We start from the raw sequence: 23,744 nt of genomic DNA on the forward strand, positions 1-23,744 counted from the left end.
GGCAGATTGAGACATAGTTTGAATACTCCCACTTTTGCAAATATAAACCTTTAATTTAAAAAAATTAATATGCTGCCTCTCCTGAGGCTTAATGCAGCTAGAAACATTAAACGATTAGGGTGGCTTCCTTTTCTTAGTGTAAAACAGAGGAAGATACCTGCATCCCAAAAGTTTGCTGTCTGTCTCACACACAGCCCTCTGCTTAAATTCAAGCAAGCCACTTCTATTCTTCCCAATAAATCTCGTAATTTGTTTACAAGTTAACAAACATGCTCAGATCAGTTCATGAGGGTAAAAAGAGAATACAAAGACAAATCTCACTTTCTGAACTACTAAACAACCACAAATCAACCAGCCACCCCTCAAATCAGTCTTTTGAGGCATTCAAGTCAGACTTTTGAGGCATTCAACATACATATACAGCAACATAATCTCATCTTGTACTGGCAGATACATACTGTACTGTATTGAGACACAGACACAGACACACACACTTCCAAAAGTAAATCCAGGATATCACTCTTGATTGATTTAGTTTTTTATAACACAATGAAAACTCAAGAGGAGAGTTCCCTTTTGGCATGAGTGGGGAGAAGGAACCAAATACACTACGTGATAAAACACAACAGCCAAAGTCAGGGAGGGGGCAGGGTCATGCAAGTCACTCAGAATGCATTTGGGGGGCAGAGGGGCACAAAAGGGAGGTCACCTAGTGACAGGAAGGCACTGACAGATCAACTACCCCCTAATATTAGAAGAGGTGCGTTAATACCAGAGGCAGAGAGAGAAATACTGTAATGAGAAACTCCCCATTTTTAAAAAAAATGATGGGTGCAAGATACTATGAGGAGTGAGAAAGGGCAGAGGGAGCTGAGAGAATTCAGGAGGAGGCCAGAGAAATTGGACAGGAAGATGTATACATTTGTTAAAAAGAGTTACAGCCCGCCTTTCAGAAGCCTCTTTACAAAACCAGCCCATAACACATATCATGTCAACCGAGTGAAAATGAGCGGTTAACAACACGGGGAAAGCAGATCTGTTGATGTGAATGCATTAAAAAAAAAAAAAAGGAGCAGCCGCTCGGAAGGATTAAGAAGGAGCAGGAAGCAAAGACCCTTGCAGTGTCTGAAAGGGAGGTTGGCAAATTAGAAAAGCGGGATGTGGTGGGGAGTTGGTTGTAGGGATGAAAGAAAGCAAATGCCCCACCCACCCCTCACAGAAAACCAAAGTAGCAAAAACAAAACAAAAGAGTATGGAGGGGCTGCGAGAAAGACCCCCTCGCTCCTCACTGAGAGCGGGGGTGAGAATTAACTGTCGGCTAAACTTGTTCACTTTCCTCACTCACTCACCTGGAGTCAGATGAGGGGAACCAGCAGCACCTCCTCACCTGGCGAACTCCTGCCTGGACGGCCGCCCCCTACCCTCACTTCAGTCCAACTCACCTCACCTCGCGCCACCAACGCCGCCTCCTCCTCCTCTTTCTGAAAGTCCCTCAGGGGCTGAAGGTCCCCGTCGCCACCGCCGGAAGCCCCGCTCCTGGGAAGGGGGGATGAGGCGCGCAGCATGACGGGACTTGTAGTTTGCGGCGAGGCCCCGCCCACGCCCGCGGGGGATCAAGGACGCCGGACAGGTGAGGTCAGGAAGGAGGACGGGCCAGGAGCTTCGTCGTCTGGTTTCGTGCGGAAAGGAGGCTTAGCGTGTGGGGGATGGGGGGGGGTACTGCCTTGTCACGAGACGGACGGGCTTCTTGAAAGGGAAATAAGTTCAATCTATATATATACAGTAGTTCAGTAAATTCAATCTACATATATATAGTGCAGAATACATACTGCAGTTGGGATGATGATGATGATGAGTTATAACAGCCGAGGGTTTTGTGGCGCCTTAAAAACTTAGCAAGGGTATGAGATTTCGTGGGGCATCTAGTAAACTAGTTCATGAAAGTTTATGGCACTGTACGCCAATGCGGCACGAGACCCCTTGCAGTTTTTGCTGCAGATGCCCAATATGATTCCTAATAATGACAACAACAATAGGTCAAGCGTGCTAACTTGAATAAAATATGGGGGGAGCAGGTAAACACCACCCCACATAATCACATGGAATGGCACATCCTCAACTTTTGGGGGGGCAGCCCCCTCAAACATTTTATGGGGGGCGCAAAGGGACCAAGATCCCCAGGAGTTTGCTCCTATGTAAATAGGTACAGCAGGTGACCCTCAAAATTTTGCTGTACTTCAGTCCCAGCCAGCAAGTCATTGGCTAGGGATGATGGAGCTTGTAGTCCCAGCAAAATCTGGAGAACCACAGGTTCCCTCTCCTTGAGTTGCACCATAATGTCACCCATGCTTGCTCAGAAGTCAACCCACTGTGTTCAAAGGCTAGTGTTGCAGTCTTCAGTGCAATCCTGTACATGCCTGCTCAGAAATACGCTCCATTCGTTCAGGGAGCTTACTCCCAAGTAGATAGGATTTGCAGCTTTAGTTGATCAACAAAATAAAGGTAAGCTGGTATCTTAAGGGTTCTGTTTGTTTTTCATGGAAAAATGTTAATAGAGGTGAAATACTGACACAATTGCCTTCCCATTTATCTTTAAAATACCTCCCACAATATCTGATAATATCTGACTAACCACAAAGGATAACTTAGCTTGTGCTGCTAATAATAGGAACTTAGTTATTTAAAAAAATTGCATACCTATAAATGAAAACATACAAATGACACCTCCCTGACTTTGAAGCTACTGCAGACAGAGTTTATAACTAACTCAGGTTTCAGTCCAGCCTTAAAGTATATACACTCCAGAACTAGCTGCAGGTCATCCAAGTTCCACCCACATCTGCCTCACCTAACAGAAGGAGTGGGTGGAAATCTTCAAATGAACTTTCTCCTTCAAATGCTTAGGCATCCTTTCAGGCAAAAGTATGACTCAGGTACCAGGAATGCCCACAGGATTCCTTTTCTTTCTTTCTTTCTTTCTTTCTTTCTTTCTTTCTTTCTTTCTTTCTTCCTTCCTTCCTTCCTTCCTTCCTTCCTTCCTTCCTTCTTAAATTGACGCCTCTTTTAAGGAAGAGCATGTGATGATTTCTTTTTCTCTGTAAAAAAAAAAGTTAGCTGGGATAGCTAAGCAGTACTTATGACTTGTGCCTTAATGATACTTCTCATTGAGCTTGCACATCAAAGTAGCTAATACCATAAACCCCGTGCTTTTTTTCTAGAAAAATAGGTGCCGGTACTCACCATGAAGTTGTTACAGTCACTGCCACACTTTTTAACCCAAAAGGGGGGGGGGGTGCCGGTATTGCATACCCTCTGAAAAAGAGGACTGCATAAACCTATGAATGTTTGCTCAAAAGCAAGTTCCATGGAGCTTAATCCGAGGAAAGTATGCATAAGATTTTGGGCTTATGGGCCCCTCCAACATGGTGGGGTGGTGGGTATATTTTGCAACAATGGTGTTTTAGTGGTAGATTTGTGCTGGACTGTCCACATATTGTTTTGCTTTATTTGTAGTTCTGTGATGCTTCTGCAATGTTGCTTCATTATTGCTGTCTGGAGGGGCACTCTTGTGACACAGTGCTACAAAAGCAGGACAACACCACCACCTTGGAATGGTCAAAAACTTACAGAATGCCAGCAGGAATTTTTCAGGACACTCACCAATTGGAAACGAAATTGAATGAATAGGTTAGCTCCAGTGTAGGACTAAGTTAAAGTCACTTAGCAGTATACCGGTATTTGTTCCACAGGCAAAATGTCTTCTACAAAAAAAAACTGTGCAAGAGAATGCAGAAGCAAGTTGCTGGCAACTTCATTGTACCATAGAGTGAGCAGTCTATTGCACAACACATTTCCACTAGTGCAATGGTTGCATTAGATTCCTCTGTTGTGCAACATTAAAACTTGCCCATCTGCTACCACAAGAACCCTTGAGCTATAAAACAGAGAACATTAGATACAGCCCTATGTCCACCCCAACACTTTTGCAAGTAGGCACAAACAGTATTGAAAGCAGAATCACATATAACCACCCAGATACCATCATATGCACAGATAACCCATGTATAATAAAATAACTTTTGGAGGGACCCTAATAAACTCAACAATCTGGAAGTTCCCTTTTGCAATTCTACTTCTCCCATGAACCCACTAGGGACAGCAATCCTGTACAACTGACAAGGGAGTAAGTCCCATTGAACACTTACTTTTGAGTAAACATGCATAAATTTAGGCTGCATTTGGTCTTAAGCAAGCCATAAGAGCATAAGAAAAGTGCTGCTGGATTATTTATTCAAGTTGACACCCCAGCACTTACTCATCATAAGGGAGCTGGTCTAGCCCCATTATCAATCACCTGACTGGAAAGAAAGACAGAGCTGGACATCACCAGCAGATTAATGACGCACAGCTCCATACAGCTTTATATTAATGTTGAACAATATGGAGGACAAAATGGATCTTTGAGGGACCCCATAATGAAAATGTCATGATGCAGAAGTAAGATCTCTATGGAACCCACCCTCCAGGTAGCAGCAGAGCCACTTAAAAGAAGTTGCCTTCATTCCCCAACCTCAGTGTTATAAAATGCTACCAAATGATCCAGTAGAACCAACAGAGTTGAATTTCCCCCTTTTATCTCCTGGTGTATGGCACCCATCATGGTGGTCAAGCCAGTTTCAGTTACAAATCTGGGCCAGAATCTAGATTAAAAAATGGATCCATCTAATCAGTTTGTGAGCATCAGTCAAATAAGATTTCTTAAAACTGGGTGACAGAAGTAAATACTAGCAACCAACAATATCTTCTCTTGTGTCGTAAATATCCTGTCATCTTTCCTATACATAAACGTGAGACCAAGCCACTGGGATGCCAAAGGTGAACTACATGAACAGAGAAGATTCAGGAACTTTCGCTTCAGGACAAAGTCAATCAGTAACTTGCTGCCATTAGCAAAATTAGGAGTCGGGCAAACCATTTGACCTTGATCATGCGGAAGAGAATTCTGTTTACGCGGACAAGAGCAGGCTGTGCAGAGAGACATACAAAACCACACGATTACTTTCGCCAACAATGCCTGTGCAGAAAATTATTATTATTTGTTACATTTGTATACTGCCCTTTGTCAAAAGAACACAAATGTCAATACATAACATAATATGTATACAATCTGAAAATCAAGACGGTTATATAAATACAATTACAAAAAGAAGTAATGCATAATTAGATACATAAAAAAGGAGGAGAAAACCAGCAGGAGAGTATCTAAAATATAAGAAAGTGAACCAATACAGAACCTTCTTTCTGTCCAAAGGCAGCTCTTAATTCTGGCTCCTACAGAAAATGACAGACCCTCTCAGCTCTCATCCGAGTAATTTCCATTCCTTTCCCAGTCTCTTACCCTGAGAGAACTTCAGCTTCCCAACTCTCACTCAAAGTCCTTTTACCATCTAGCTGCCACTTTTATGTGGGTGCGGTACTTAGCCCCCGATGGCACCTAAGGGGAGACACCAGAAGGATAATTTCCTGTGGTGTCTCCCCTTCGAGGTGACCTCCACTGGCATTGGCCCACCACTGGGCTTATCCCTCTAAATGCCAACAACAGAAAAAAAAGGCAAAGCATGCTACGATGCCTTAGACGTCGTGGATTTTTTTGTGGGCTGGCTTGAGTTTTCTCAGGCCACAGATAAATGAAGCACGTGGAGGAAATGGGTGGTGCACAGGGTGTATAAGCGAAAGAACAAGGAAACTAAATGGGACAAGACCTGCAACAATGCAACAAAAGGTTGGCCATGTGGAGTGCTCCTGTTCAAGGTTCCAGCCATGAAAACAGCCAGCCATTCCCTTTCCCAGGATATACCATTCCACACCCCACCTCAGTGGTTTAGTCCCAGGTCCTGGGGCTGGGAGAGAGATCCTGCCTGGAACCCTGGAAAGCTGCTGCCCATCCGTGTAGACAACACTAGCTGCTCTCATTGTCTGACTATACATTGTTTTCCTACCTGCCAATGCCTTCTTCAGAGTCCAAGTGACATGGGGACCTCTTTGGCTATGGTCCCCAGGTGTAGAACGCAATCCCCAAATAGCCTGGTACAAAACTAAAACCTTTTGCTTCATCACTCTATTCTGATGAAGGGTGGTATATGAACAAGTCAGGCCATTGGTCCATCTAGCTCAGTATTGTCTATCCTGACTGGCAGCAGCTCTCCAGGGTTTCAGGTGGTGGGGGTCTCTCCCAGCCCTACTTGGAGATGCCAGGAATTGAACCTGGGACCTTCTGCATTCAAGGTTGATTCTCTAGCACTGAGCTATGGCCTTTCCCCAATAAAATAATGAATACCCGGATTCCACTCGCCCATTAAACTCACTTGTCTCTCAACCTGTCCTACCTCACAGGGTTGTGTGAATAAAATGTGGTGGCATGGGGGAGACCATCTATGCCTCACTAAGCTTCTTGCAGGAAAGGCAAGATAAAAAAATTTAAGTTTTTCGGATCACAAACCTGAGTGTGGAACAAGAAACAAGGAGAAAGAAATTTCTGGTTCCAGAAATATGAAACAGAATCCCTTCCCTTTGTCAATCCAGCAGAAGACCCAGAGTGTACTGAGAGGTGTGTTTTTGCTGTTTGCTCCCCCCCCTGCAGCTTCTGGTGCCTCCCCACCACAGTGATCTGCAGGGTTCCTCAATCCGCTGCAGAAGTTTGGGGTCAGGGTGCAGGGGGGGGGGAAATAAAAATTGACAAAATTTGCCTTCCGTTCTCTCTGCCCCCACCCTTCTCCGGCATGAGAGCTTTATGTTTATGGGATTTCTGGATCCAATATCATAATTATAGTGTGAGAAACACCCCCAAAATCCTTAAAATGCACTATGAATTGCAGTTTTGCTCCTGCTGTTGTGACCAGCACCCAAAGGTGGGAAGCCTAGAAATTCCTCCTTTGGCACATGGACTTCCTCCAGGTTCCAGAGCTTCTGCAAAATACAAGTAAAAATAAACACAACTGGGAAAAGAGGAACAAAGGAAATTCTAGCAGATCAGCAAATCTTTCAGTAGTAGAGAACTGCTATATATTTATATCCCTAATGACCTTTTAATAAAGTGTAACAAACACAGAGGCATTATTCTGAATTGAGTTGGCAGTGAAACTGGCTGACTCTGGAATATAGATGACAAATACTCTTTCAGTTTATTATCTGTCTGTTCTAGCAATTCTGAACTACCATGATAAAAACTGTAACAATGCAAAGCCCTCTGTTATTATATATATATATATATATATATATATATATATATATATATATATATATATATAATTGTATTTGAGAGGAGCAGCCTCTTAATCTCTGACCAGTTAAGGTTCCATCTTTTCTTTTCTTTTTTATGCAGTTTGGGAGGGGGGGATATGTTGCCATTTTCTTCCAATTGTGAAAAGGTTGTTGTGCCTGTAAGAGTTGTGTCACGAGCAGATATTCAACAGGCATTGTTCTCTACATTTCCACAATGTGAAAAACCTTATCTGTTGAATATCTGCCTGTCCTGTAAGATGTTAAATGGGAAGGAGTGGGGCGGGAAGACTGACAGCCCTGTTAGGAAGTGATGAGGCCATCACTTTTTAAAGATTCCAAAACCCATCGTAGAACTAAACTGTCACAAAATAGGGAGCAAACTTCAGAGTACCGTACACCAGAAGTCTTCATCAGCTTGGATGTTGAGCAAAGGAGGGGAGGTGGAGAAGAAAAAAGATATAAGGGCTCCAAAAGATTGCCTGTTTACTCAGCATTAATCCGGGTTTGCTTGCACAAATCTTACATGGCGGTTAAACTGTGTCTAGTCTTTATTGAGCATTTGTTCAATAACCTGATATGCTTGTGGAGTGTGCATACATCTTCCCATTCATCCCACACTTCTTTCAGTACAGTTCCCTGTTACTTTCCAAACCACAAAAAAGTCTATTCTCGTCCTTTTATTAATCCACTTTAATTGCACAAACCTAAAGTCCCTATACACACACACCCTGAAAAATACTGAAAGGCACCCTAACTTGATGAGAACTGACCTTGTCATTTAAACAAAATAAAAAATTAAAAAAATTCCTTCCAGTAGCACCTTAGAAACCAACTAAGTTTGTTATTGGTATGAGCTTTCGTGTGCATGCACATGCAAGCTCGTACCAATAACAAACTTAGTTGGTCTTTAAGGTGCTACTGGAAGGAATTTGTTAATTTTTAATTTTGTTTCAACTAGGGCAGACCAACACGGCTGCCTACCTGTAACTTGTCATCTGAGGCTTGGTAGGAGTTCACCTTAATCTGTATTGGTCTCAGCCTTAGTGTAGGAAGAAGTAGCACACTACTATGCAGTTTCAGGAGACAAATAGAGAGGCTGGGAAGAAGAAACACGCAGCTTTCCCCCATTTTTAAAATAATAAAATCCTGCCATTTTCTGCCCCTGTCTCTAGCCTTAAGCAAAATGCAAGAGGTTATCGTAGACAGCAGAAGTAGGAGAAACGTGGCGATTTTTACATTAGCAATACGGGAGTTTCATTTTAAGTAGTGTACTAGGTAAACAAAATCAATGGAAACGAAGCAGATCCCACCCTCTCCCCTGTGGGTCCACTTTGACAGGTGGGCAGGATTGATAGGTGGGTGACCTGCTTTGCTTGCAGGGTGGTGGTGGTGGTGAGATAAAGATCTAATCAGCGGTGCCAAAAAGCTTCCCCACTCCTGACCTAGTGGCTGTGGAGAATGTAATTTCAAAGAAAAAAAGTCCATGGGATTCAAAACAACTACTTTGGAAAACCAGGGATGAAAATAATAAAGAGAGTCTCCTCCTGTGACCATACTGAAATGGTTAAGCACAGTGGTTTTCATCATGAGGTCGGGGAAACGTGCAGCAGTAAATTACCAGCAGCGTCCAGAAGGTGGCTCTGTTGAATAAAAAATACCTTAGTTTTTTTGGTACAGTATTGGATTACTCGGTGTTCCCCACAGAGAAAACACAATTTTATTCAAAGATACTTTACCAGCAGGACGTTTCAAATGCTGACAAGGGCAAGGTGTCAAGGAATGCAGTAGATTAGATTTACACAGAGGGTACGAGCTGCAGTCAGATGAAGACAGCGTGCTTGGGTCAATATTCCTCCACTGGTAATCCTTCACCCATCCAATCTTTATCCACCCTGTATAAATGCAGGAGTTTCGTCCTGTGCCCTCTCTAGCAATCAAACACAGCTTCCCGTGCTTTTAAAGAAATAAAAAGTGGGCAACTTGTGAAAGGACTGTTATTGTATTTAATAAGTACTGCTATCTGGGCCCAACACTGAACACTAAATGACATATTTTGCATGCAAACAGTCACAGGGGACAGGAAACTGCTTTTTATTGAATCAGGCCGCTGGTTCATCTTCTTCAGTCCTGTCTGTGCATGAGCAGCAGTGTACTGGCAGGAGTCTCACCCATCCCAATTTGGAGAGGCTAATAGATGAGGATGAAATCCAGGACTTTCTGCATGTAAAGCAGGGGTGGGGAACCTCCATCCTGAGGGGCAAATTTAGCTCACCAGGCCTCCCCAAGTTGCCCACTTGCCCATTTCAGGCAAGGCATGCCCACCAGCCTGATGTCATATATGATGTAAGGAGTGGGGCAGGTAAGGACAGGGTTTGGCCAAAAGGGGCTCTGTACAGAGGTTCCTAAATGCCTGACAGCCATATACTGGGTACTGGGGAAGCAATTGGCAAAGTGCTTTGCAAATCCAACACTCGGCACTTCCCAAGCGCCAAACATGGGGGTTGGAAAGCTTGCTCAGCCTTCTATGCAGTGCTTCCCAAATGCATGACAATGAAGCTGGTTGAGCAAAGCCCCATCTTCCCACCCCCACCAACCAACCATGACAAGTGTCAATCGCCTGGCGTCATTATAAAATTGTATGATTTACAGGTAGGTAGTCCCACCCAAACTGGCCTGGAGATGATGCTCCAGCCCACTGGGCGAAAAAGGTTCTCCACCTCTAATGTATGCTGTACATATCTATAACTCAGGTATGGTCCTTTCTCTGAGGTCGATTTTGTGGGGAAGGGGAGACCTGGTCTGTTGAGGGACAATCTAGGCTCCTTCCATTAAGACTGAGATTTCATTTAAAACAACAACAAAACATCTAAAGCACATGGAGCTCACATTTAAAGCACATGGCTTCTCCCTACAAATACTGATAAATGTAGTTTGTTTGGGGTCCTGGAAATTGTAGCTCTGTGAGGTGGAAACTACAGTTCCCCTGATTCTTTGGGGGAAGTCATGTGTGTTAAATGTGCTTCAAACCATACAATAAAAATTTTATTGTATTGCATTGTGGCTATTAGCTTGTTCCTAAACTCGTCCCCAGACACCTTTAACTTAAAAGGATCTCAACCAGTGGGGTTCAGAAAGACCCTCACCCAAGGCTAGTTGGGCCAGTGGGCTAACTCATTAGAAAGAGAGAGAGGGACTGGTTAAGATAGTGTTGACCAGCACCCACTACCCTCCTTCCTGGATATTTATATTGTGTGGGCAGTCTTACCAGCTTCCTCTGTTTCTGGCTCCAATGTGGAACAACAGCCAGTGTCAGTAGATTTGGCAAGAGTCTATTCTAATTTTGGCAAATGAATATAGGCAACTCATCCTATTAAATATCAGCTTAACTAGGTTGTGAGGAAGGAGCCAAGCCATTTAAAGAGCAACAAGGTAGATTTTGTGCCAGACTATTTACTGAGAGAGACAGTGAGAGAATGAGACACAGGAAGTGCCAGGAACAAGGCTTGTTTCACCTCAAGGCACTTTGATAGAGGAATGTACTACAAAAGAGCAACGTCTGTTGACCTGAGTTTTCTCAAGTTACTTTAAGAGAGGATTGGGCAAATTAATGGAGGGAGGTAACAGCTCTGGAGCATGATGCCTATGCTCTGCCTCCATGGCTGGAGGGAGCAATGCTTCTGATGACCAGTTGCTGGAAATCGCAGGATGGGAGAGTGCTCTTGCACTTCGGTCCTGCGTCCAGGCTTCCCATAGGCACTTGGGTCGGTGGCCCGTGAGGACAAGATGGCCAGAGTGCTGATCCAGCAGGCTCTTCTTGTGTTCTTACCCTCAACCAAGTATACAAGGCAATGGGGGGCGGGTTTCAAGATACAACGGACCAATACATCTACTGCTCTGTAACACAATTCCTTCCCGACTTTAGGATGTTATATATAACTATACACATACACACAGTTAACCTCCGCTGCCTTTCAGCTATAGTCATCCCTGAGAAAGGATTTGGGAGTAAACCCCTGAGGAAAAATTTATACCCACTGCCTTGTGGGATATCTTCGGGGGTGGGGGGGAATGCTAAGGCAGGCTTCCTCAACCTTGGCCCTCCAGATGTTTTGAGACTATAATTCCCATCATCCCTGACCACTGGTCCTACTAGCTAGGGATCATGGGAGTTGTAAGCCAAAAACCTCTGGAGGGCCGAGGTTGAGGAAGCCTGTGCTAAGGAGTAAACCGTACACATATCCAGAATGGAGTCCCTAAAACGGTTGGATGGCACCTTGTATGCCTCCTTCCAGCAACTCCTGCAGCCAAGCTTTTGCCAAACATATTGCTGTTTTCCTTTGGACCACATCAGCGAGGCTGAGAGGGGGGTCTTGTTGTCTGGGCAGCCCCATCAGGACAAGCCCCATACACACTGCCCACTTTGCATTCTGGGAAGGTCACTTTGGTGCTGCTGATGCACCGGCTTGACTTCACCCCTGGAGGCACACTGCGTTGTCTGTCGAGACAGACGGATGCCAAGAACAACATATACAGTAAGAAGCTTACCAATTCATTCTCAGGAAGCTGGAACAGGAACACATTTTTTCCTCAAGCCGCACAACATGGAAAGAGATTTGTTTTTGGTTTAATAAAAGACAAACAGAACTATCAGGGTTTTTTAAAAAAAAAAATAACATAAAATACAGCCTCTTCCAATTGTTCTGAAACTTCAGAAAGAGGGAACACATACCGTTAAGACATGAAAAATAAGAAGGAAACCCAACAGGAAGGAAGAAACTTGGATGGAAAGTGCGTGTGTGTGTTTGATTGACTGATGTGTGTTGATCACGTACGGGTGTGCTTGAACTGAATGGAACGCTTTTTAAACTGAAGTCAGATTAAGTTGTGTTTATTGGGCAGAATCCAATGTGCTTGTTCTGTTAGCACAAGGATTTGCACTTGCACAAGGAAACTCCCCCCCCCTGCACCCTCCCCAAATCTGCTCTGGAGGATTGGGGTATACCCTAGGATAGATTTAAGAGGGTGCACAGTGGTAGAAGGGGACATGGGTGGTGCTGTGGGTTAAACCAGACCCTAGGGCACGGGTGTCAAACACAAGGCCCGCGGGCCGAATCCGGCCCGCCAGACCTCATCATGTGGCCCATGTAGCCGCCGCTGGCCGCAGGGGCGGAGGGAGGCTCCGCGCCGCCTGGGGCGGCAGCGTGGAGGAGGCACCCCCCCTGGGGGCGGGGCGTCGTGACGTTGCGTCGTGATGTCACGACGCAATGTCAGGACTGAGTGCACACGCGCGAAATGTCGCGCGTGCGCACTCCGTTGCTGGGCTCCCGCTGCTGCTGCCGCTTCCGCAGCGACTTTGCGAGCCCTCTGAGTGAAAAAGCGGCTTGGGGGGGCTGCCGTGCGCGATCGGCAGCTGCCCCCAAGCCGCATTTTCACTCAGAGGGCTCGCAAAGTCGCTGCGGAAGCGGCAGCAGCAGCAGGAGCCCAGCAACGGAGTGCGCACGCGCGACATTATTACTTACATTATTACAAAAAAAGTCATAATTGAATGCAGTGACAATAATTTATGATAATAAAGAGTGGACACATAGTCCTACAGATACAACCGGCCCTTTGAGGGTGACCAAACTGCTGATGCAGCCCCCGATGAATTTGAGTTTGACACCCCTGCCCTAGGGCTTGTCGATCAGGTCAGCGGTTCAAATCCCTGTGACGGGGTGAGCTCCCATTGCTCAGTCCCTGCTCCTGCCAACCTAGCAGTTCGAAAGCACATCAAAATGCAAGTAGATAAATAGGTACCACTCCAGCGGGAAGGTAAACAGCATTTCTGTGCACTGCTCTGGTTCACCCGAAGCGGCTTAGTCATGCTGGCCACATGACCCGGAAGCTGTACGCCGGCTCCCTCGGCCAATAAAGCTAGATGAGCGCCACAATGCCAGTCGTCCGCAACTGGACCTAATGGTCAGGGGTCCCTTTACCTTTACCGTGGTAGAAGACGGCAAAGTTCTGTTGCAAAAGCAGAAATCTTTGTGCTGACCAACAAGTTACTTTGTGCTAATTCAGATATAACTCTTAGTTGCTAGGAATTCAATGGGATTAATTTAAGTGTATGACTGATTGGGCATACAGTGGTTGGGAAGAGCAAGCTGATCTCTCTTTTGCATACCTGTCAATCATGCTATTTATAGATGCAAAATGCATGGTTTAAATTTGTAGTGTTTTATTTCCTGGTGTTTAGAATATGTTTTGTTTGGTTGTTTATGTTTTGCAATGTGGAACTGCCCTTGTATTTTGTAACCCATTTTCATGCCATGTATATTTTGATGCTAAACAGGATGCTCTTAGCAACTAATCATGTTTTATAGACTGTGGAGCTTCCCCCATCTTTTATTTAATATGCTTTAACTTGCGCTGTAAACTGCTTTGAGATTTGTTTAAATGTTAGCATATAAGTTTTCAAAAGAATGGGGCAACTTCAGGAGGCTGCTGGAGGTGCATAAAATGAGCTTGAATGCACAGGTTGGTCACCTGTGCTCTCAGTTGCCTGATGTATTGGTTTATCCACCTGCAATGTCATCAGGATATATTAAGCTGCTCTTAACTTGTGAGGTGCCAGCTGTGAGTCTGTTTTGACGTTGGATTGACTTGTGACAATGGTTACAATTTATGAAGGTAGCAGAAAGGCATGTATGACACACCAACAATGTGTAACATGTCTATCACAAGAATGGAGAAATGGTTGACAGAAAATGCACACAAGTGACACATTCACAGCACATTATGGAGAGGACCCCCAATATTTTTCCCGTTTATGCAGCATTTTTGGTATAGATTAAGAAATCTATTCTGCCCCCCCCCCAAGCCTGACTGGCTCTTGAGACTCATAAAAACTCTTCCATAACCCATCTCCACACATACCTACCCATACTGTGAGAACTTCATTAGAGACCCTCCTCTAGGTTCTCTCCCATACAGTATGGCAAATGGTTTCATCAAGGAAAGGGTCTTTTCAGTGGTGATACCTTGGTTTTGGAACACTCTCCCCAAAGAGGACTGCCTGCTGCTCACTTTAATATTTTTCACCACTAGGCACAAAACTTTTTCTATTTCCAGACTTTTAAACTTTTGATGATTTTGTCTGTGCATGCACAGATCTTGCATATTTTACTGGTTTCCTTAAATTGCTGTTTTTTGGCTTTCTAAGTTTTGATTATCGGTCGGAGGGGAAGGCGACTCTGTCATGCACATTTTACTGCTGCTTTTGAAGAATATTTCTATAGATGCTCTATTTTACCGTAAGCCACTCTAATTGTTTAATTGAAGGGCGGAGTGTAAATTGTGAATATAATAGAACCTCAAGAACATGTCTTTGCAAGACAATGCCATACAGCTTTGCTGGGAAGCAAGTCCCATTAAGCTCCAGTTTGAAGTATCTGGAAACAGTTAGGAGGAGGGTTTTATTTTATTTGGACATGGCAAGTTCATTAAACATTAACTACTCACTTAGCTATAATTATACTAATTATGATTAGTGTTAGCATAATAGAAGCTCTTCAGTGGAGTAATTATGGTCGGTTCTGAAACGATCCAGCTCAGAGAGGATGAGTCTTATGCCAATTACATAACAAAAGAGCAGCGTAATTGTTCTGTAAGGGACAAAGGATGCTGTAGGCATATTTTAGGTCCTGAGGCAAAGTTACATTCTGTTCCTATGAAATAATTAAGTGCACCTAGCCAAGCTGCAGTGCAGGTCTCACCTTGGATAAGTACAGCTGGTGTCACTGGTCATTAAAGTGCCTCTGTGCAACACTTCGTGTCTCACTGGCAGCAGCACCTTAGATGTGACATTCTGCTCATTCTTTAACAATGTACAAGGAGAAAGTGAGAGAAATTCCTGGGGAGAGAAGCAGCTCCCTTCCTCACCTGAATTCCTGTTCCTTTGTTGGCCAGGTGGCATGATAATCCAGTCTCTCCAAAGTTAATGCAACAGGGGTAACTCATTATATTATAAAAGCATCAATGTGCAATGGCAATGAGTCAAGGATACACCCTGCCCCCTCCTCCTCCACTCCAATTAGTCTAAGTTCTTATTGTAATACTGTATTCATTGTACAACAGCCAGCAGCTCAACCCAATATGTTTATACTAAGAGGATGTCCATTCTTCCAACCTTACCTTTCCCCCATATATTATTCTATGCTCTTAGTTTCAAGTGGCAGGGAGAGAAGAGGAGAAAAACATGTTAGAACTTAATAAACTAAAATCCAAAGGACACTGGTCCAATATCCAGGTCTAAAATTTCCCTTTCCCTTTCCACTGGTCCAATATCCAGGTCTAAAATTTCCCTTTCCACAATACTCCAAAAACAAGAAATACTTGAATGGGTTTCTCATTCCCAGTCCTACTTCTAACATTTCCCCCTTACCCCCAAATCCATGCGACAAAAAAACCCAAAACCATGCCTATATAGTACTAAGCAGTACAGTAAGCCCAAATCTTATGCAAATTTAACTTGTGTGCATTCAGATTAACATGCAAAAAAAATTGTAAGATTTTTCAAAAGGGGGTGAAAAGGAGGTGGGCATCTGCAAAAAAAGATTTTGGCAATCCCACCCACATTGAATCCAATGTGTTTTGACTACACACAATTCTGGCTTTAGGCTTGACTCCTGGAATGTAATCCCTGAGTAACTTGCAAGCTTCTTATACTAAGATTCTGGGAGAACTAGTGTGATGTAGCAAATAAGGACAAATCTAGGACATGGGAAACTTGGGTTCAAATACCTGCTGAGAGAGACTTGGGATCATTCCCTCCCAGTCCAACTTATCTCCCAGAGCTGTTGTGGGGATAAAATGCTGGTAGCAGGAAATCCATATGCATCTGACTTACCTAAAACACAACCAGGACAAAATTTTATGCATGAATGATGAAGAAAAATCACTTGGCAAAGTGGGATGGCACCAGATAAGTAACACTAGGTACATACTTTGTCTTATGATGTGGGGTGTGAACTGAGGAAAGGGAACAGCATGTGTAAGAAGTTGCCCATTCTTTTGTATAAACCAGGTGTGGAGAACCTTGAGCCCTCCAAATGTTGCTGAGCTACAACTCTCATCAGTTCTAGCAAGATATAATAGCTGGCTCTGCCCCCATCCTGCCAGAGGAAGATTTGATTTTAAATTACAAAAACTAGATGCCCCAACTCCAAAATGCAGTAAGAGAAAGCCATTTACAATACTAGACTAACTTTATTTGGAATCACCAAATAATAATAATAATAATAATAATAATAATAAGAAGAAGAAGAAGAAGAAGAAGAAGAAGAAGAAGAAGATCCTTTATTACTTAGTAAGAGACCAACCCAACCTTCTGAATTTTGTTTTGCTTTCAAAGGTCTGAGCAAGATAACTCTATCGGTATTGGTTAAAGCAAGAGTGGGGGACATGTGGCCCTCCTGATGTGGCTGAACAAAAACTTGCATCAACCCCAGCAAGTATGGTCAATGGCCAGGGATGATGGGAATCATAGTTCAGCAACACCTGAATGGCCAAAGGCTCTCCACACCTGAGTTACAGCTTTCTGCAATTCCTTGGTCTCTGTAACAGGAAAGACTCAAGCTTTAGCTGCTGGCCATCTTGCTCACATCAGTCTTTTAGGATCAATTTTCTCTAGGTGAACTAAAGGCTTTAGCTGCTCAGCAAAACTTCTCATGTCATCAGAAACCACGTCTTGTCCTGCTGGTGCTACAATGCTGAGCTCCACAAGATAAGAGAGGGACAAGGGCTCAATGTTATCAGTGTTTCCTGGAATCAGGATACGGAAGATCTTGTACACCACAATCTTCATAATGCCCTTGCGGAACACGTGCCCCTTGGCAACAAACTCATGGTCCATGCGGAAGCCCATCTCCACCAGGAAGTCCATCAAGTTTTCAGATGTGGCAATATCAACACAGTTGCGTACCAAGGCATGGCGGTTTTTGTCACCCATTTCTGGCTGCCCAAGGTACCGCAAGTGCCAGGGAGTGCCTGCTTTGTCCATTGAGCGCCGAGTGCGGAGAACAAATGGGCTGGCCTGCTGCCCTTTGAGCAGGAACACCATCTCATGATCCAGAAAGGTCTCAGGTTCCATGTTATCACATAGGCCACGGAGTCGATGAAGGAGGCTCTCCAGGCTTTGATCCAAAACACTCCCTAGAGGGAGAAAGGAGGGATTAAGACAGCATCACTGAACAGGTAACCATCCCCATTAACAAATGGAAAGCATCCTACTGCCCCGACAGTCCAGCAGCATCATGCCAACATTAAAAGAAAACACCTATGGCAAGCTGCAAATAGTACAATAGCCTTGCTGAACGGAACATGGATCAGAGAACCACAAAGCTCTTCACAAAAGATACAGCGAGAGTTTCCCCTTTGCAACAGGGGCCCTTTCACACATTTTTAAGTGAATCGGCCAAAGAATAAGGCTCAAATGTGAAAAGGTGTTTGCCAATACAGCTATCATGCAGGTACACTCAAGGTCAGCTCACTATCAAGTATATACTCTGTGACCAACTTAGGTTTGTGGTTTTATTTGTGGAAAGCCCCTAGAGTTGTCCACTCACAATCTCAACAGTTGTTCTGTTTCTTTAACTGTCCTGAAGCTATAAAAGGAAAACACCTACATTGCTAAAGAAACATATTAGAATGCCATATGGAATGAATCAGATATTACAGTTATGCCAAGCCTTGCTCGTGACTTACCTTGAAGTAAATATTCCATCATGTTAATAGTGCCTCCAGTGACAGGCATCATGGTGACGGGAGGGGCCTCCATGGTATTTTCTTCTCTACAAGCAGCAGGATCAATAAAGAAAACAAGCTGATCATTCAGGCTGAACCATGAGATAAATGTAAAAACATAACAAAAGCCTAGCAGGATCAGGCCAAAGGCCCATGTATTGCAACATCCTGTTCTCACAGTGGCCAACCACAGCATGGTTATTTCAGCAAAGCAGAACCAAAACGTATCCTCAGTTCAAACACCACAGGTGCCCCTTCTTTACCTTTATTACTGTGTGCGTATATAATATGGCCCAAATATCAATTGGGAGACAATGAATCCAGAGCAGGGGTTCTCGGATTCATGAGCTTCATTCAGGGGGTCCACGGATTGCCTGTAAAAATACAATTAAAAACCATACAGCGTCAAAGACAGTGCTCTATAGCAGCTACAAAAGGCAGAAAAATCATTGTGGTCTGCCAAGAGACCTTCAGCAGAGAAAGGGGGGGGGGGAGAGAATTAGACTCAAAAGAAGCACTCCCTCGGGGTCATGTTGTTACCTCCCCTGTGTGGAAGATGCATGAATCAAGGCCTAATTCCCCCTACCCACCCCTGCACCAGCTTTACCCCCTAGCAGCAGGACAGGGAAGCAACCAACCTTTTCCCAGCTCAAGGATAAAAACACATGGCCTTGCAGATGTTACTAGATTTCCATCTCCCATTAGCCCCAACCAGCATGGCCAATGGGAGCTTCCCCATCCCGATCCTAAAATAAGGCAACTTGGTGATAGACAAACTCCAGTGTAAAATCCCATAAACTCAGACAATTCAGAGGCTCTCCTGGGGTTACTGACGTATATGACCATGCATCTGAAGTGACCTTCAGTTACTCTTTGGCCTGACCAAGAACAATCACAAGTCATACAGCTCTATTAGGGTCTACAATACACAAACGGCCCACTCCTAATCAGGCATACTTGGTGGTAGCTGTCTTTTGATGGAGTGGAATTACCTTTCATTAAGTAAGCATGCTTAGAATTGCAGCCAGCTTCTCCCACCCCCACTAGAAAGTGCATACGTAAATATTTAATATTAACAGCTTTATCTTACATACACTTAGTAGTAAGCCCTGTGGATTTTTGTAGAATATATTGACAAGTAAACATCCATAGGGATTTTAAATACACTCAGCAAGGTAGCCCGTGTACACAGAGAGCTCAGCTCCTCCACACTTAACAGTAGGCTAATGCAGAGGAGGGGAAGGACCATAGCTCAGTTGCATAGCATCCACTTTGCATGCAGAAAATCCCAGACTCAATCCTCAGCTTCTCCAGGAAGGGTTGGGAATGGCCCCTGGAGAGCCACTGCAAGGAAGAGTAGACAATATTGAGCTAGATGGACCAGTAGTCTGGCTTGATATAAAGCATTTTCCTATGTTCCTTCCTAGGGCTACTGCTGAAACAACTGCTAAAATTCTCTCTATTAAAGATGTAGAAACCCAATTCACATTTGCATCTGCCCACAGCAGCCATACTCCAGGACCTTCCCCAGCCATTCTGGGCGGCATATAGCGTATCTAAAAACATAATGCATTAAAAACCTCCTGATACAGGGCTGCCTTCAGATGTCTTCTAAAAGTTACGGAATTCTTTATCTCCTTGACATCTGAAGGGAGGCCGTGCCACAGGGAGAGCGCCACTATTGAGAAGGCCCTCTGTCTGGAATGTGGAATACGTACAACAAAAATAAGGCTGTAAATGCTCCTTATTTCACACACACACCAGTTCCCCGTAAAATGATTCCCTTTGTTCTAAAGATACGATCTTCATAGGGATATTTGGGAGGGAGGATGAGAGAGAAGACACCTCCAGTATCTCCTGAAAAGTCCTACGTATCCCAGCTAAATAGTGTCCGAACTAACCCTCCGTCTGTAGGCCTCAAAGCCCCGGGCTCAAGTAGTATCAGCGGCGCAAAAACCTTATCTCCGCCTCGGCTGAACGAGTAACTTCAGGTGGGGGATGTGCGCACGGCCTACGAAGAAAACTTCAGGTGTTGCACAGGGGGAAGTCTCCAGCAAGGTGGAGAGGCACTTTACCTGCAACACTCTTCGCCTCAGCGTTTGGAAGCACCTTTCCTTCCCTACCCCGCCAGTCAAGCAGCGCATGCGCGTTCCTCCTCCCCCTCCCGTGCTGTTCGTGGGCATCGCCATCTTTTTCCTGACGTCACCGTACGGCACGTTCTCATTCATTCTTTATTCGCTGAAAGAAAACAACAACAACATCGCGCTTTGCGGTAAGATAACTCCGCCGCGGGAAACATTGACGCTGCCGCATTACGTCATATATCTGCGGCGCCGAAAAGCAAAATACAAACCACGCCGGATCCCCCTTGAATTGTAGCTATGCGGTGTCCCTCCCGGGGTTAGGGTGCGTCTCAGACTATGAACAATCTAGGACCAGTCTTTGGAAATCCTTCGGGCAACCCAGTTGTGGAGGGGGGGGGCTTACTTTTGAGTAGACCTGTATAGATTTGGGCCTCTCCTCCTCCTAAAATAATAATAAGTAGCCCCAATCCAGAACTGTGGTTCAGCATCCGGATAATTTGTCGACATGTTTTGTTCCCCACCACTACCACGAAATTTTATTTCACTTCGAAACAAAGGTAATAAATTAAAAGCAAAAAGTTACCCCGAGGCTTTAATCCTGTCGTATGCTCGCACCCGGGAGTAAGGGCCGTTAAACTCAGTGGTTTTTACTTCTGAGTAGGCGTGCATGGATAGGATTGTGCTGCAAATGAACGAATAAAATCCCTGATTAGAATTCTTCGCATCATCGTAGGGAGTTACTATTGAAACAGCCTAAGGAGAAGTTCAGTTTTGGCTTTTTAAAGACCACAGGTGAAATGCTGAGTTTGGGCGTTGAGAAAGACACAGCTTGCAATGAACTTAAAAACAGGAATATGGGGAACGAAAATTGGTGGGGTGCAGAGCAGTAGTGGGAAGGCAATGGACTTGTTGGGCCAAACCCACAAAAATCTATTCTGCGTCATGTCATCCTCTCCAGGCTTGTCAGGCAACTGTATCTATTGCTTAGTTTCTGTCACTGTGCTGACCAAAAACAATTACTATGCCCTGACTATAGTGAATCACCATATTTTCAGAAGATTGCAAAGCAATTTTTTTTACAAATAGCCGTGACTCAGAACAGGTGTTTATTTACTTATTACATAATTTGCACCTTTCTCAGAAGTGTCCAGACTGGTTTGCATATAGCTTCCATTTATGCTTTTTAAAAGACTAGTCCAGTTCAGCACCAGCCATATAGGAACATTGTATATCTCTAAGCAACTGCAAAATTCTGTATTTTTGCATTCAGAGGAAGGACTGCAACTCTGGCAGAGCACATGCTTTGAATGCAGAAGGCTCTAGGTTCAGTCCCCAGCATCTCCATGTAGGACTGGGAACATCCCCTGTCTGAATACCCAGAGAGACCCTGCCAGTCATGTAGAATACTGAGCTAGATGGACGAATGGTCTGTCTAATTCAGTATAAGCAGTGCTATTTTTCTAGAAAAAGAGGTGCTGGAACTCATTATGAATGTCTCCCTTGTTCTCTTACAATGGCAATAGCGCCCACCTGAGAGGTGCCAAAACTGAGTTTTGGTGAGTTCCAGCTGAAAAAAAGCTCTGAGTATAAGGCAGCTTCCCACGCTCTCATGGTATGAAAGTACCAAACTGCAGTAAACTGCTCTTTACTGTTGGTTGGTTGTTTGCCTCTCTGTTGGGTGGCTTGTACTTCAGGTTTTGCTTAAGTAATCCACTGGGTAGCAACTTCTCCCATCCCTTTGTGACCTTTGGTTTTTACAAAGCAAAAACATGGAGCAATTGATGAGTGAACAATGCTTCTCTGATTAATGCCAGTGGAAATCTGGAAATCACAACCTTTCCAATCTCTAGAATTACCTAACCCTCCCCTCCCCAATAGTGTTAAGACACATCTAAACATATTTTGGAAATTTTAGATTTCTGATCTTTCCCCCCATTCTTGTGCCTAAAATTGCATGATGCCACCTCTCTTATTTCCTTTGGATTTCTCAACACCCCACCTTTGTTTGGCACAATTTTTTAGTCCACATACCCTGCTGTGGCAAAGCCTAAGTACATTGTTTTGGATGGATGACATCTGTCTGTCTCAAGAGTGGTGGTCTCGGTGGCCGCTCACAGTCACCAGTCTAGCTGCCGCATTCGGGATTAGTTGTAGTTTCCGGGTCACCTTCAAAGGTAGCCCCATATAGAGCGCATTGCAGTAATCCAAGCGAGAGATAACTAGAGCATGCACCACTCTGGCGAGACAGTCTGCGGGCAGGTAGGGTCTCAGCCTGCGTACCAGATGGAGCTGATAAACAGCTGCCCTGGACACAAAATTAACCTGCACCTCCATGGACAGCTGTGAGTCCAAAATGACTCCCAGGCTGCGCACCTGGTCCTTCAGGGGCACAGTTACCCCATTTAGGACCAGGGAGTCCTCCACACCTGCCTGCCTCCTTCCCCCCAAAAACAGTACTTCTGTCTTATCAGGATTCAACCTCAATCTGTTAGGAACATAGGAAGCTGCCTTATTTGAAGTCAGACCATTGGTCCCTCTAGTTCGGTACTGTGTACACTGACTGGCAGTAGCTGTCCAAAATTTCAGTCAGTAGATTCCCAGACCTTCCTGGAGATGCCAGGGATCGAGCCTTGGACCTTTTGCATGTGAAGTGAGTGCTGCACCACTGAGCCCTTCTGCACGGACTCCATGGAGCTCCACTTTACAGCCCAGCATGTTAAAATTCTGAACACCTTAAATGACTTGCCTTTTTGCCTCCCTTTTGTTACTCTGAAGAGCAGGTGTCTGCAGAGCAACCATCTGAGTATATCTGTTGTTATCACCCCCATGTCTCACTCCTACTAAGTGCAGTTGAAAGAACAAAGTGATTTATAGCTACCTTCGAGGGCACAGAAAGGGCAGCTTGCTGCCACACAAGCTGCAATCAGCTCTGTTATGTTCGGTTGGAAAAAACTAGTTGGGAGAAGATGCTTCTGAGAGCTGTAGGACTGAGTCAGATAACACAAGTCTACCTTCCTCCCTGCCAGGGCCTGGCCTGCTGTGCCTGTCACTGTTTTGCCATCTGCTGATGAGATCTTAAATGCACGTGAAAGTCAAAATTCCTTTGCTTTCATAGGCAATTGCATAACAGTACCACAATTGCATTGCCGTGGCAAAAGGTACGCTGTGGTTCTCAGTGCAGAGATGTGAAAGGGAAGGGCTGTAAGCTCAATGGTAGAGCACAGGCTTGTCAGGTTTGATCCCTGGCATCCTCAGGTCAGGCTGAAAGCTCAGACTAGGGGTAGCCGAAGTGCTGTCCTCCTGATGTTGCTGGACTACAATACCCATCACCCTGATGTTGCTGGACTACAATACCCATCACCCCTGATCATTGGCCATGCTGGAGTGGATAATGGGAGCTGTAGTCCAACATCTGGAGAGCACCACAGTGGCTTCCACTGGTCTACACTGCCATCAGTGTTGATAAAACTGAGCTAGGTGAACCAGTGATTTCACTCGGTATAAGGCAGTTTTTTATCATGGAAAGGCAGGTGACGAATGGAGATGCATTGTTATAGGTACTAGCATGTACCAAAGGCATCGTGAGAGCATGTGGCA

General features: G+C 44.6%; 2 protein-coding genes across 2 annotated transcripts in view; both read right to left on the minus strand.

Annotated features, from left to right (window-relative positions):
* Positions 1 to 1,477, minus strand: part of PHACTR4 (phosphatase and actin regulator 4) — an 86,758-nt gene extending 85,281 nt beyond the window's left edge. The window contains exon 1 of the mRNA XM_033157874.1: positions 1,350 to 1,477. The gene's annotated coding sequence lies outside the window, so the exon portion shown is untranslated. The remainder of the gene's footprint in view (positions 1 to 1,349) is intronic.
* A 15,122-nt stretch (positions 1,478 to 16,599) lies between these two features.
* Positions 16,600 to 20,302, minus strand: MED18 (mediator complex subunit 18). Its single transcript, XM_033157880.1, has 4 exons — positions 20,139 to 20,302; positions 18,327 to 18,437; positions 18,025 to 18,110; positions 16,600 to 17,472 (listed from the first exon to the last, which is right to left on the minus strand). Exons 3-4 carry the CDS (start codon positions 18,095 to 18,097, stop codon positions 16,919 to 16,921), a joined length of 627 nt encoding a protein of 208 aa, XP_033013771.1. The 5' UTR covers positions 18,098 to 18,110; positions 18,327 to 18,437; positions 20,139 to 20,302; the 3' UTR covers positions 16,600 to 16,918.
* Positions 20,303 to 23,744: the final 3,442 nt, after the last annotated feature.

This window comes from Lacerta agilis, chromosome 8 (assembly GCF_009819535.1).
Source record: "Lacerta agilis isolate rLacAgi1 chromosome 8, rLacAgi1.pri, whole genome shotgun sequence".
NCBI lineage: Eukaryota > Metazoa > Chordata > Lepidosauria > Squamata > Lacertidae > Lacerta > Lacerta agilis.

Coding starts and splice junctions, on each gene's coding strand:
- MED18 (XM_033157880.1), bottom strand. CDS start 18,097: ATGGAGGCCCCTCCCGTCACCATGATGCCTGTCACTGGAGGCACTATT. Junction 17,473..18,024: donor GATGGAATATTTACTTCAAG/GTAAGTCACGAG, acceptor TTCTCCCTCTAG/GGAGTGTTTTGGATCAAAGC.